We start from the raw sequence: 12,802 nt of genomic DNA, 5'->3' as shown, positions 1-12,802 counted from the left end.
GTCAGTGAGCGTTAGCAGTGAGCGGTGTGCGGGTCAGTGAGTGTTAGCAGTGAGCGGTGTGCGGGTCAGTGAGCGGTGTGCGGGTCAGTGAGTGTTAGCAGTGAGCGGTGTGCGGGTCAGTGAGCGGTGTGCGGGTCAGTGAGCGTTAGCAGTGAGCGATGTGCGGGTCAGTGAGCGTTAGCAGTGAGCGGTGTGTGGGTCACTGAGCGTTAGCAGTGAGCGGTGTGTGGGTCACTGAGGGTTAGCAGTGAGCGGTGTGCGGGTCAGTGAGCGGTGTGCGGGTCAGTGAGCGTTAGCAGTGAGCGGTGTGTGGGTCACTGAGCGTTAGCAGTGAGCGGTGTGTGGGTCACTGAGCGTTAGCAGTGAGCGGTGTGCGGGTCAGTGAGCGGTGTGCGGGTCAGTGAGCGTTAGCAGTGAGCGGTGTGTGGGTCACTGAGCGTTAGCAGTGAGCGGTGTGCGGGTCACTGAGGGTTAGCAGTAAGCGGTGTGCGGGTCAGTGAGCGTTAGCAGTGTGCGGTGTGCGGGTCAGATGTGGTCAGCTCACTCGATGGGCACAGGTCCGATGGTCCATTCCAGCTCCAGGGCTCTGCTGCTCGCGTAAAGCCTCACCACCTGCGACGCCCACTGACCAAACCACTGACGCACCTCCTGCACCACAGACGTCTGAACACAAGAGGGCAGCACCGGTGAGAGGTCAGTATAACAGGCAAAACATCAGTAGTTGTGTCTCAGACCACACCCCCTGACCTGTGGGGAGCCCCAAGGGTCAGTCCTGGGTCCCCTTCTGTTCAACCTCTACATGCTGTCGTTAGGTCACATGACACACAGTGAAAATGTGTCCTATCACAATGATGCAGACGAGTCAGATCTATGTTTCACTGTCACAGGTGAATCTGGACCAGTGGATTCATTGCATCCAACAGATCAGTGTGTGGACCGGCCTCCTGCTGGTGCCAGAGTCAGGACTAAACATGGACCGGCCTCCTGCTGGTGCCAGAGTCAGGACTAAACATGGACCGGCCTCCTGCTGGTGCCAGAGTCAGGACTAAACATGGACCGGCCTCCTGCTGGTGCCAGAGTCAGGACTAAACATGGACCGGCCTCCTGCTGGTGCCAGAGTCAGGACTAAACATGGACCGGCCTCCTGCTGGTGCCAGAGTCAGGACTAAACATGGACCGGCCTCCTGCTGGTGCCAGAGTCAGGACTAAACATGGACCGGCCTCCTGCTGGTGCCAGAGTCAGGACTAAACATGGACCGGCCTCCTGCTGGTGCCAGAGTCAGGACTAAACATATACCGGCCTCCTGCTGGTGCCCAGAGTCAGGACTAAACATGGACCGGCCTCCTGCTGGTGCCAGAGTCAGGACTAAACATGGACCGGCCTCCTGCTGGTGCCAGAGTCAGGACTAAACATATACCGGCCTCCTGCTGGTGCCAGAGTCAGGACTAAACATGGACCGGCCTCCTGCTGGTGCCAGAGTCAGGACTAAACATGGACCGGCCTCCTGCTGGTGCCAGAGTCAGGACTAAACATGGACCGGCCTCCTGCTGGTGCCAGAGTCAGGACTAAACATATACCGGCCTCCTGCTGGTGCCCAGAGTCAGGACTAAACATGGACCGGCCTCCTGCTGGTGCCAGAGTCAGGACTAAACATGGACCGGCCTCCTGCTGGTGCCAGAGTCAGGACTAAACATGGACCGGCCTCCTGCTGGTGCCAGAGTCAGGACTAAACATATACCGGCCTCCTGCTGGTGCCAGAGTCAGGACTAAACATGGACCGGCCTCCTGCTGGTGCCAGAGTTAGGACTAAACATGGACCGGCCTCCTGCTGGTGCCAGAGTCAGGACTAAACATGGACCGGCCTCCTGCTGGTGCCAGAGTCAGGACTAAACATGGACCGGCCTCCTGCTGGTGCCAGAGTCAGGACTAAACATATACCGGCCTCCTGCTGGTGCCAGAGTCAGGACTAAACATGGACCGGCCTCCTGCTGGTGCCAGAGTCAGGACTAAACATGGACCGGCCTCCTGCTGGTGCCAGAGTCAGGACTAAACATGGACCGGCCTCCTGCTGGTGCCAGAGTCAGGACTAAACATATACCGGCCTCCTGCTGGTGCCAGAGTCAGGACTAAACATGGACCGGCCTCCTGCTGGTGCCAGAGTCAGGACTAAACACCATTTGCTGTGCCAAAAAACATCTCTAAACGATTACGTCTGGATTCGATTAAACGCAGATGCCCCGCCCTAACTCCAGGTGTGTTTTTGATAAGGATATGAACACGTTCCCTTTTCCACAGAGTTAGATTTGCACCTGTAGAACTTCAGTCTTGGCCGTTTCACTGATGACAAACGTGTGGGAGGAGTTTGGTCTGAAGATGTACGCTCCGGACGGCTGATCACTGTCGCTGTTGCACCCGTCACTCGCATTGTACCTGAACATGAAACACACAAAGTACTATTACTACCTTCAAAAGTACCAGCCTGTGCCATGACCACAGGGCAGCTCGCATCACACTTCCAGGAAAGGTAAAGTTCCGTGTGTAGAAAAGGTAAGTACGTGTTGAACCGTCAAACTCCAGGTGAGTGGGCGAAGCACTCACCAGAAGAAGTTCTGCGTCAGGTCGATTCTCTGTTTGGTCTCCAGGTTCATGAGTCCACTCAGCAGACCAGTGTCCGGGTCAAACGAGGCTCGGAGAAACTACCACACAGAGAGGGCGGGGTTTAGGCGACGGGGTTTAGGCCATGGAGTTTAGGCGGTGGTGGGTTTTAGTTTACCATAATTTAATATTTTGCATTATTTGTATTTTTACTAAGATAAGATAAGATATTCCTTTATTGTCCCACGTGGGGAAATTTCATTGGTGCAACGCAGGTAGATACAGAGGTAGATACAGAAGAACAGATCACTTATAGGAAGTCTGAAAAACACTCTCAGTAGAAGATCTACTATAAATAAATAAAAACTCCCATAGACAAATGAATAAATAAATACATAAATACCATTGCATGTGATCACGACATCATGTAATTGCACATGAATATGTGTCACGACAGCACATGGATTGCACATGAATTTCACAGTAATTGCACATGAATCACTACAGCAATTGCACATATGACAGAATTGCACATCAGTATTAGGTTAGGTCAGTATTACGAGTGTTCAGTACTAACAGTTTTTGTTATAAAGTCTGACAGCAGCAGGAAGGAAAGACCTACGGAACCTTTCCTTCACACATCGAGGGTGGATCAGTCTCTCACTGAAGCTGCTCTCCAGAGCGGAGAGAGTGTCCTGCAGGGGGCGACACTCATGGTCCAGCATAGATGTGAATTTAGCCAGGACCCTCCTGTCCCCCACCTCCTGCACCGAGTCCAGAGCACAGCCCAGGACGGAGCTGGACTTCTTGATGACTCTGTCCAGCCTCTTCCTCTCCCTCTCTGTGATGCTGCTGCTCCAGCAGGCCACACCTACAGGAGCTGATGCACCACAGAGTCGTAGAAGGTCTTCAGGAGTGGCCCTGTCACTCCAAACGACCTGAGTCTCCTCAGGAGGTAGAGCCGACTCTGGCTCTTCCTGTACAGTGCGTCTGTGTTATGAGTCCAGTCCAGTTTGTGGTTCAGATGAACACCCAGGTACTTGTATGAGTCACTCTCTCAATGTCCCGTCCCTGGATGTTCACTGGTGAGGGGGCAGTGGGGTGGCATCTGTGGAAGTCCACCACCATCTCCTTGGTCTTCCCCGCGTTGATGAGGAGGTGGTTCCGCTGACACCAGTCCACAAAGTCCTGCTCCAGACCCCTGTACTCCGCGTCATCGTCGTCCGTGATGAGTCCGATGATGGCAGAGTCGTCAGAGAACTCCTGCAGGACACAGCTGTCCGTGTCATGTCTGAAGTCTGCAGTGTAAAGGGTGAAGAGAAAGGGCGCGAGGACAGTGCCCTGGGGCGCCCCCACACTGCAGGTCCGAGTGTCAGACACACAGTCCCGGGCTCTCACAAACTGGGGTCGGTCTGTGAGGTCGTCCAGGATCCACTCTGCAGGTCGTACTCCACACCAGCCGTCTCCAGCTTGTCCCTCAGGAGCAGCGGCTGGATGGTGTTGAAGGCGCTGGAAAGATCGAAGAACAGGATCCTCACAGAGCTGCCAGGCTTTTCCAGGTGAGAGAGAGAGAGCGGTGCAGCAGGGAGATGACGGCGTCCTCCACTCCGATGCCAGGCCGATATGCAAACTGCAGCGGGTCCATGGCTGAGCTCACGGTGGAGCGGAGGTGGTCCAGGACCAGCCGCTCCACTGTCTTCATCAGGTGGGACGTGAGAGCCACTGGCCTGAAGCTGTTGAGGTCTTTGGCGCGCGGTATCTTAGGCACAGGTACCAGACAGGAGGTCTTCCAGACCTGTGGTACCACCCTCAGCTTCAGGCTCATGTTGAAGACATGCTCCGTAACTCCACACAGTTCATCTGCGCAGGACTTAAGGAGCCTGGGGCTGATGCCATCAGGTCCTGCTGCCTTCCTCACTTTAATCCTCTTCAGCTCACTCCTCACCTGTGCTGCTGTGACAGTCAGTGGTTGGCAGGGGGACCGTGTGCTGGGGGGATGGGTGAGTCCAGGCGAAGTGGGGAGCTGATGGTCCGGGGCAGATAAGCGAAGAGGAACAGATGCAGGGCATTGTCCAGCTGTGGAAGAGGGAGCATGCAGCTGTGCAGGGGGAGGGGCGGGTGACCGATCAAACCTCAAGAAGTGAGCATTTAAATCATTCACCCACTGTAGATCCCCCTCTGTCTGGGCAGGGGGAATTTTGAAGCCCGAGATGATTTTCAGGCTCCTCCACACTCCCTGAATGTTCTTTTGCTGCAGCTGCTCCTCCATCCTCCTCTTGTAGCCGGCCTTAGCCTGCCTGATCTTCCTCCTCAGCTCCTTCTGCACAGTCCTCAGCTCCTCCTTGTTCCCTGACCTGAAGGCTCTCTTCTTCTCCTTCAGCAGAGCCTTCAGTTCACGGTTAATCCATGGCTTGTTGTTTGGAAAACACCGCACCGTCCGGGAGGGAACAATGTTCTCAAAACAGAAGTTGATGGAGTCCGTGATGCACTCTGTGATGGTGTTGATGTCCTCCCCATGTGGGTCATAAAGCTCAGTCCAGACAGTGGTGCTGAAGCAGTCCCTCAGAGCCTCCTCGCTCTCAGCAGACCACATCCTCACCTCACGGGACACCACAGGCTGCCTGCGCACGATGGGTTCATACACAGGGCTCAGATGTACAAGGTCGTGGTCCGAGCTGCCCAGGGGAGGGAGGGGGGAAGAAGAATAAGCCTCCTTGGTGTTGGCAAAAAACAAGTCCAATGTTCTATTGTTTCTGGTGGGGCAGGTAACATACTGGGTGTATGTTGGTAGAACAGAAGAGGGAGAAGCGTCACCAGAGACGAGGAAGAGAGCCTGTGGATGCTGTGTTTGCAGCCTACAAGTGCAGGAGAGCAGTGCAGAGATGCACCGATCAATCGGCCGCCGATTAAAAAAGCCGGTTTTATGTCCAATCGTTGACCGGCCGGTCACTGTCGTATTTTCCGGGTTTTGGGCCGATCAGACTGACCCGCGTGCGCGCTGCGCAGCAGCTCAACGCGCCCAGAGCAAAACAGCTACAAACTAGCAAGACTCATCCAGACCGCGGCGGCCAAAGCGTCCAGTTTACATTCAAGTCTATGTAAACGTGCGTCGAACACCTCCTGCGTTTTCTGCTTTGTCGGCGTGGAGCGCAGAGCGAGCGTTTTGACTTTTTCCGCTCTAGACGCTTTGACGGGCGTATAAGCTTCAAGGCGTTAAAATTGTTCGCTGCAGAAAAGTTCAGATTTGTTCAACTTTTCTGCGGCGCAGCAGCCAATCAGAGATGATGCTGCTTTTTGTTCCTGTTCTGTTGATATATATTATTTATATATATATATAGTTATTTATTTTTCTATTTTTCCACAAAATACATTGTAAATACATTATAAAACGTGTGTCCTGTATACATATTTTCATATATATAATACTGGGTAGTTTGTGGGAAAATCAGTGGCGAGATAGAAAATCGGTTTCGGAAAAAACGGTTTGGGCCGGTCAGACCTCCTTAAAAAACAGAACTCGGCATCGGCCAAGAATTTTGCAATCGGTGCATCTCTAATTTTTACTGTATTTTAAAAATCACACATGACTTTCTCTCAGTCAGACGTTCCTTCATCAGGATTTGGTGTTCGCGCTCCATCTACTGGCAGCAGAGGGAATTACCACGGGTGAGTTTTGTGAGGCTCAGAGAAGACGAGCTCGTGTCAGGGTCAATGTGAACGAAGCTGAACATTAAAGTGTGCACCTTGTTCTCGATCTGCCATGGCCCCTGGTTCAGTCTGGTCTTGGCCCCGGTCTCTGGTCTGGTCTTGTCCTGGATCTGGTCCTGGATCTGGTCCTGGATCTGGGACACGGTGTAGGAGCTGAACCCGAGGGGAGGGGCCTGAACCTCAAACACCAGCTCGTTCACAGCGAAGCCGCGGCCCCTCCTCACGTCTCGGGTGGAGTGAGACACCGGCACCACCTACAGGACGGGACGGTACATTACACGGTCACGGGGGGTTTTTTCCTTCTGCGTAAATCTGACCTCTGACCTGGTTCTCCACAGAGGTCCCGTCTGGATCAGAGACCGAGTACCGAGTCCCGTTCACAGGGAGTCGGACCGGCCACAGCACAGGACGTCCCAGAGGGTTAAACACCGTGACTGTGAACTGGAGGAGCAGAAGTACAAAACCATTACAACCACCGACTGCATCACGGGGACATAATCACCCTGATACCCCGTCTGGACCTGGCGGCTGGCCTCGGTGAAGGGGCACACGCTGATGTTGAGGCTGTCGCAGTAAACTCTGGGCGCCGTGGAGCCGCTCAGAGCAGACAGACTGTTGCTCACCACCACCTGTCACAAACACAGAGCGGGGAAACATCAAGCGAGTCCAGAGACGCTCCGCTAAACGACCGGAGGAGCAGAAACCTGGCAGGTGTTCCAGCCCGAGGCCAGGCGGCGAGCGTAGTCGTTGGCCACATGTTGTTTGGACGTCCCGGAGACGGCGTCGTGATGCTGAGCAACGGCCAGAGACTTCCCTGAACACAAAACAAGAACTCCTCACTTGAAATAAGAGTGTTTCCTCTGTGGCCTAGAGTCAGTTTTGTTGACTTCACTGGACAAAAAGAATGTGTTTAAACATGAGATCTGATAAATGACGTACTCATGGTGAGACTGTCTCCTTTTCCAAACGGGCCGTTCCTGGATGTAGCTCCTCCCAGAACCTCCAGCTGATTACACGTCTGTGACATCACAGTGTGTTAATACTACAGACCGTGTACAAACTGCATCAGAGAGTCCCACCTGCAGGAGGCCGTTGCTGATCCTCTCGTAGCGTTTGAGCGCCGGGCGACTGGTGAAGTATCCGGTCCAGAAGTCGTGAGCATCGTCGGCGTACGGGAAGAAGTCGTCCGTCTTTAGCGCCCTGAAAAACAGTGAGGGAAGTGTTTTAGTCTGTATGTTCTGTAGAGCGCGTTCTGTAGAGCGTGTTCTGTAGAGAGTGTTCCCCTGAACACGTTTACCCCTCGTTCCCCTGAACAGGCGTCCTCACCAGCTCTGGTTGGCCCGGTGCAGCTCTTGGACGTAGCAGGAGGGCGTGGAGTACAACACGTGGACGTTGCTGCCGTTCTTCTGCTGCTCGTTCACATAAGTGATCAGCTTGTCCAGGTTTTTGTACCAAAGGTTTGCGTTTTCATACTGGAAGTCTGAGCCCATGGTCATGATGATGTGGCTCGTCTTGTACAGCTTCGCCTGAACACAAGGTTATTACTCTGGAGGTTATGGAGGTTATGGAGCAGGCTCGGCCTGCGCCTGCTCGGGCTGGTCTACACCTGCTCGGGCTGGTCTGTGCCTGCTCGGGCTGGTCTGCACCTGCTCGGGCTGGTCTGCACCTGCTCGGGCTGGTCTGCACCTGCTCGGGCTGGTCTGCACCTGCTCGGGCTGGTCTGTACCTGCTCGGGCTGGTCTGCACCTGCTCGGGCTGGTCTGTACCTGCTCGGGCTGGTCTGCACCTGCTCGGGCTGGTCTGCACCTGCTCGGGCTGGTCTGCACCTGCTCGGGCTGGTCTGTACCTGCTCGTGAGCTGTGTCGAGGAAGCGCTGCACCACATCGTCCACGTTATAGTCCTCCAGCTCAGGATCGTCTCTGATCGGAGCGTCGTCGCACGACTGGTCCCAACAGAAGCCCTCGGGAGGGTTGTACCCGTTTGGAAGGATCCCTGAGGGAGGGGGGAGAAAGAGAGGGAGGAGAACAGTGTCAGTAGAAGCGGTTACGGTGTCAGTGTGGGGCGCAGTGTGGGGCGCAGTATGGGGCTCAGTATGGGGCTCAGTATGGGGCGCAGTATGGGGGGCAGTATGGGGCAGTACCGGTGAACAGGTCGGCCATGGGCGGCGTGAGACTCTCTGATGCCCTCCACAGCAGCTCCTGGTCCAGACTCCTCTGCCTCTTCGCTCGGTCCTGATAGTCCAGACGCCCGAAGAAGAAGCCGTCGTATCCCATCTGAGGAAACAAGCCGCGTCAGACGTGTGAGGGCGTCGACAAGCCGCCTCAGACGTGTGAAGGCGTCGACAAACCGCCTCAGACATGTGAGGGCGTCGACAAGCCGCGTCAGACGTGTGAAGGCGTCGACAAACCGCCTCAGACATGTGAGGGCGTCGACAAACCGCCTCAGACATGTGAGGGCGTCGACAAATCGCCTCAGACGTGTGAGGGCGTCGACAAACCGCCTCAGACATGTGAGGGCGTCGACAAACCGCCTCAGACATGTGAGGGCGTCGACAAATCGCCTCAGACGTGTGAGGGCGTCGACAAACCGCGTCAGACGTGTGAGGGCGTTGACCAGAGTTCATTTAGACGCAGCAGCCTTTTCACTGAAACGTCCAGACTTTATTTTATATGTGCGGCTGACTAAATCTGAATTCAATAAACAAAAATGTGTGTATTTATAAATACAGTGATCCCTCGTTTATCGCGGGGGTTACGTTCCAAGAAGAACCCGCGGGAGTAGAAATCCGCAAGGTAGAAACCTTTACTTTTATACAGTTATTATACAATGAAATACTCCAGAAAACATTGAAGCTCACGCGCCGCTCTCACCGGCCTCGCAAACTTCAATTTGGCAGTGGTTTTATGTATGTGAACATATGAATCCATAACGTCAAATCCGCGAAGCAGCGAGACCGCGAAAAGTGAACCGCGTTATAGCGAGGGATCACTGTATATATATAACTGAACCTTCTACGCACACTTGTTCCTCGAGTTTGTGTGTGGTCTGGTTTGAAGCTCTGAAAAGGATACATTAAAAGAAGACTTATGATTTCTTCTGGTAAGTTTATCGTCACGGTGATAAGCCCGTGTCAGTAATCAGGATCAAATTGATTGACAGCACATAAAAAAACAAAAAACAAAACCTGGCCATTAAAGGGTTTATTCACAGAGCTCCAGAACTCCACCTCTGACAACAACAATGTGGGAAAACTGAAGCCAAGTGTGTTTCTGAGGCTCAGAGAAGGAACAGAGAAGCTAAAGCTAGTGAAGCGTCCTGACCTGAGCGAACATGGAGGCGTGTTCTCGGGCGTGTCCGAAGGGGTCGATGTGCCAGGCGACCCGCGGCCTCCCGCACGCCCCGAACGTCTCGTTCAGGAAGCGCAGCCCCAAAGTCATCTGGTCGATCACAGCGCTGTAGTGAGTCGCAGCCTCATCGCTCATGCACCAGCCGCCGTTCACGAACTCCAGACGCCCTGAAGGAGAGGAACCGGGTCTGAACCGGGTCTGAACCGGGTCTGAACCAGGGTCTGAACCAGGGTCTGAACCAGGGTCTGAACCAGGGTCTGAACCAGGTTTGTAGCGGGTCGAATGCAGTACTATGCCTGTGCCACTAGAGGCTCTCACCCTGGTGGACGAGCGCTCGGACGTTCCTCCTCATGGCCTCGTCCTGGCGCCTCCACCAGCGGTAGAAGAAGGCCGTCTCCACGTAAATGAAGCGGCGCTCAGGGTTCTTCAGGAGCTGCTCCACCACCGAGTCCAGGATGTACTGGACGCCCGCATGCTGGATGTCGTTACGGTCTGTGGCCAGAGGGGGCGACAGAGCGCTCAGAACACACGGCTTTACACCACATAAAACACCACATAAACACCACAAACACCACATAAACACCACACAAAACACTACAAAAGCACAGAATACGAGACATAACGATTATTAAATCAGCAGTGCAATCTTTAAAAACTGCCCGATAAAATAAAGTTCTTAACATTTAGGGCTAATTTTGGTCAAAATATTGAACAAAAAATACTTAAAGGTGGAATGGACGATTTTTTTCAATTTTTTTTAATCATATTTCCTTGTGGCGTGGATAAATCATTTGTCCTGCCACGTATCAATCATAAAACGCACCTATCGCTCACCTGCAGCCGCGTCAGGCTCGTCCCCACGTTTCCACGTGTCTAAGCGCATGGATCTATCATAATATAGTTCCCTCAGTGTACGGGGCAAAATGAAGACGGAGAAAGACAGTTCGAGCTGACGCAGAAGAGACGGAAATCTACGGGAGACGAGAGATGTGATGTGATCCGTCGCGCTAATAAACAAACGCACGTGTGTGTTGTATCGGTCCACACGGGGGCGTGGCATGTGCACGGGGGAGTGGCATGTGCACGGGGGAGTGGCATGTGCACGGGGGAGTGGCATGTGCACGGGGGAGTGGCATGTGCACGGGGGAGTGGCATGTGCACGGGGGAGTGGCATGTGCACGGGGGAGTGGCATGTGCACGGGGGAGTGGCATGATGTGTAATAGTATGTTTAGACTTAATAGTAATAGTATGTTTAGACTTATACACCATGTAATAGTATGTTTAGACTTAATAGTAATAGTATGTTTAGACTTAATAGTAATAGTATGTTTAGACTTATACACCATGTAATAGTATGTTTAGACTTAATAGTAATAGTATGTTTAGACTTATACACCATGTAATAGTATGTTTAGACTTATACACCATGTAATAGTATGTTTAGACCTATACACCATGTAATAGTATGTTTAGACTTATACACCACGTGCATGTACCTTTGGAAATAATGAGGGTACATTAAACCATAATGTGTTCAGACGGCGTGTTACCTCCGTAAAAGTACTGGTCCACGGTCTTGAGCCAGCCCACGTCGTCATGCGTGTGAGGAACAAGGTGCACGTTCAGGAAGCCCGGCTTGGTCACGTGACACGACTGAACACAGGACGACAACACGTTAAAGGTCGCGTGACGCGACTGAACACAGGACGACAACACGTTAAAGGTCGCGTGACGCGACTGAACACAGGACGACAACACGTTAAAGGTCACGTGACGCGACTGAACACAGGACGACAACACGTTAAAGGTCACGTGACGCGACTGAACACAGGACGACAACACGTTAAAGGTCACGTGACGCGACTGAACACAGGACGACAACACGTTAAAGGTCACGTGACGCGACTGAACACAGGACGACAACACGTTAAAGGTCACGTGACGCGACTGAACACAGGACGACAACACGTTAAAGGTCACGTGACGCGACTGAACACAGGACGACAACACGTTAAAGGTCACGTGACGCGACTGAACACAGGACGACAACACGTTAAAGGTCACGTGACGCGACTGAACACAGGACGACAACACGTTAAAGGTCAAGTGACGCGACTGAACACAGGACGACAACACGTTAAAGGTCACGTGACGCGACTGAACACAGGACGACAACACGTTAAAGGTCAAGTGACGCGACTGAACACAGGACGACAACACGTTAAAGGTCACGTGACGCGACTGAACACAGGACGACAACACGTTAAAGGTCACGTGACGCGACTGAACACAGGACGACAACACGTTAAAGGTCACGTGACGCGACTGAACACAGGACGACAACACGTTAAAGGTCACGTGACGCGACTGAACACAGGACGACAACACGTTAAAGGTCGCGTGACGCGACTGAACACAGGACGACAACACGTTAAAGGTCGCGTGACGCGACTGAACACAGGACGACAACACGTTAAAGGTCACGTGACACGACTGAACACAGGACGACAACACGTTAAAGGTCACGTGACACGACTGAACACAGGACGACAACACGTTAAAGGTCACGTGACACGACTGAACACAGGACGACAACACGTTAAAGGTCACGTGACACGACTGAACACAGGACGACAACATGTGGTTTTATTCCATCTGAGATATTAAAAGTAAATGTTTCAGTATCGATTAAAGTGTGCAGATATATCGATACAAGTAGAAAACAATAAAACACACGTGACTTTCCCAAACAGACTCATAATGCGGAAGTGAATGTCACTTTATCACATTTAAGCATCTGAAACATCTGATAAGAACTTCCTCTTCGCAACAAACAGGAAATAATGACGTTTTTCTCACATTAACAAGTTTAGCTTATGTTATATCACTTAATGACGAGTTCGTACAAAATCACGTGACACACTCTTGACAGAATCACGCAGCGTCTTCGCGTGACCCGTCACTAAAACGCGTGTGAAACGCGTGTGAAACGCGGTCGGTTCTCACCCCGTAGCCACATTTGGCCTCGTGTTTTCCTCCGGGATCGAGCGGAAAACCCGACACGGCGCAGAATAAGAAGGAAACGGCGCAAAAAGCCGCGGCAGACGCCAGATGTGCGCCACCGCTTCCGCTGCCGCCGCGCGCCATGTT

General features: G+C 52.9%; 1 protein-coding gene across 1 annotated transcript in view; it reads right to left on the bottom strand.

Moving 5' to 3' along the window:
• man2b1 (mannosidase, alpha, class 2B, member 1) overlaps positions 1-12,802 on the bottom strand; it is a 25,683-nt gene extending 12,881 nt beyond the window's left edge. The window contains exons 1-16 of the mRNA XM_072462270.1: positions 12,659-12,802; positions 11,203-11,305; positions 9,970-10,143; positions 9,625-9,818; positions 8,445-8,577; positions 8,151-8,296; positions 7,631-7,830; positions 7,384-7,504; positions 7,244-7,322; positions 7,009-7,118; positions 6,826-6,933; positions 6,629-6,745; positions 6,340-6,558; positions 2,600-2,697; positions 2,311-2,431; positions 545-663 (exon numbers count right to left, since the gene is read on the bottom strand). Coding sequence (XP_072318371.1) covers positions 545-663; positions 2,311-2,431; positions 2,600-2,697; positions 6,340-6,558; positions 6,629-6,745; positions 6,826-6,933; positions 7,009-7,118; positions 7,244-7,322; positions 7,384-7,504; positions 7,631-7,830; positions 8,151-8,296; positions 8,445-8,577; positions 9,625-9,818; positions 9,970-10,143; positions 11,203-11,305; positions 12,659-12,799 — 2,183 coding nt within the window. The 5' untranslated portion in view covers positions 12,800-12,802. The remainder of the gene's footprint in view (positions 1-544; positions 664-2,310; positions 2,432-2,599; positions 2,698-6,339; positions 6,559-6,628; positions 6,746-6,825; positions 6,934-7,008; positions 7,119-7,243; positions 7,323-7,383; positions 7,505-7,630; positions 7,831-8,150; positions 8,297-8,444; positions 8,578-9,624; positions 9,819-9,969; positions 10,144-11,202; positions 11,306-12,658) is intronic.

Source organism: Eucyclogobius newberryi, unplaced genomic scaffold, assembly GCF_026437365.1.
Source record: "Eucyclogobius newberryi isolate DKJ021-1_F unplaced genomic scaffold, fEucNew1.0.hap1 SCAF_4, whole genome shotgun sequence".
Taxonomy (NCBI): Eukaryota; Metazoa; Chordata; class Actinopteri; order Gobiiformes; family Gobiidae; genus Eucyclogobius; species Eucyclogobius newberryi.
This window is presented reverse-complemented; position numbering and strand designations above follow the sequence as displayed.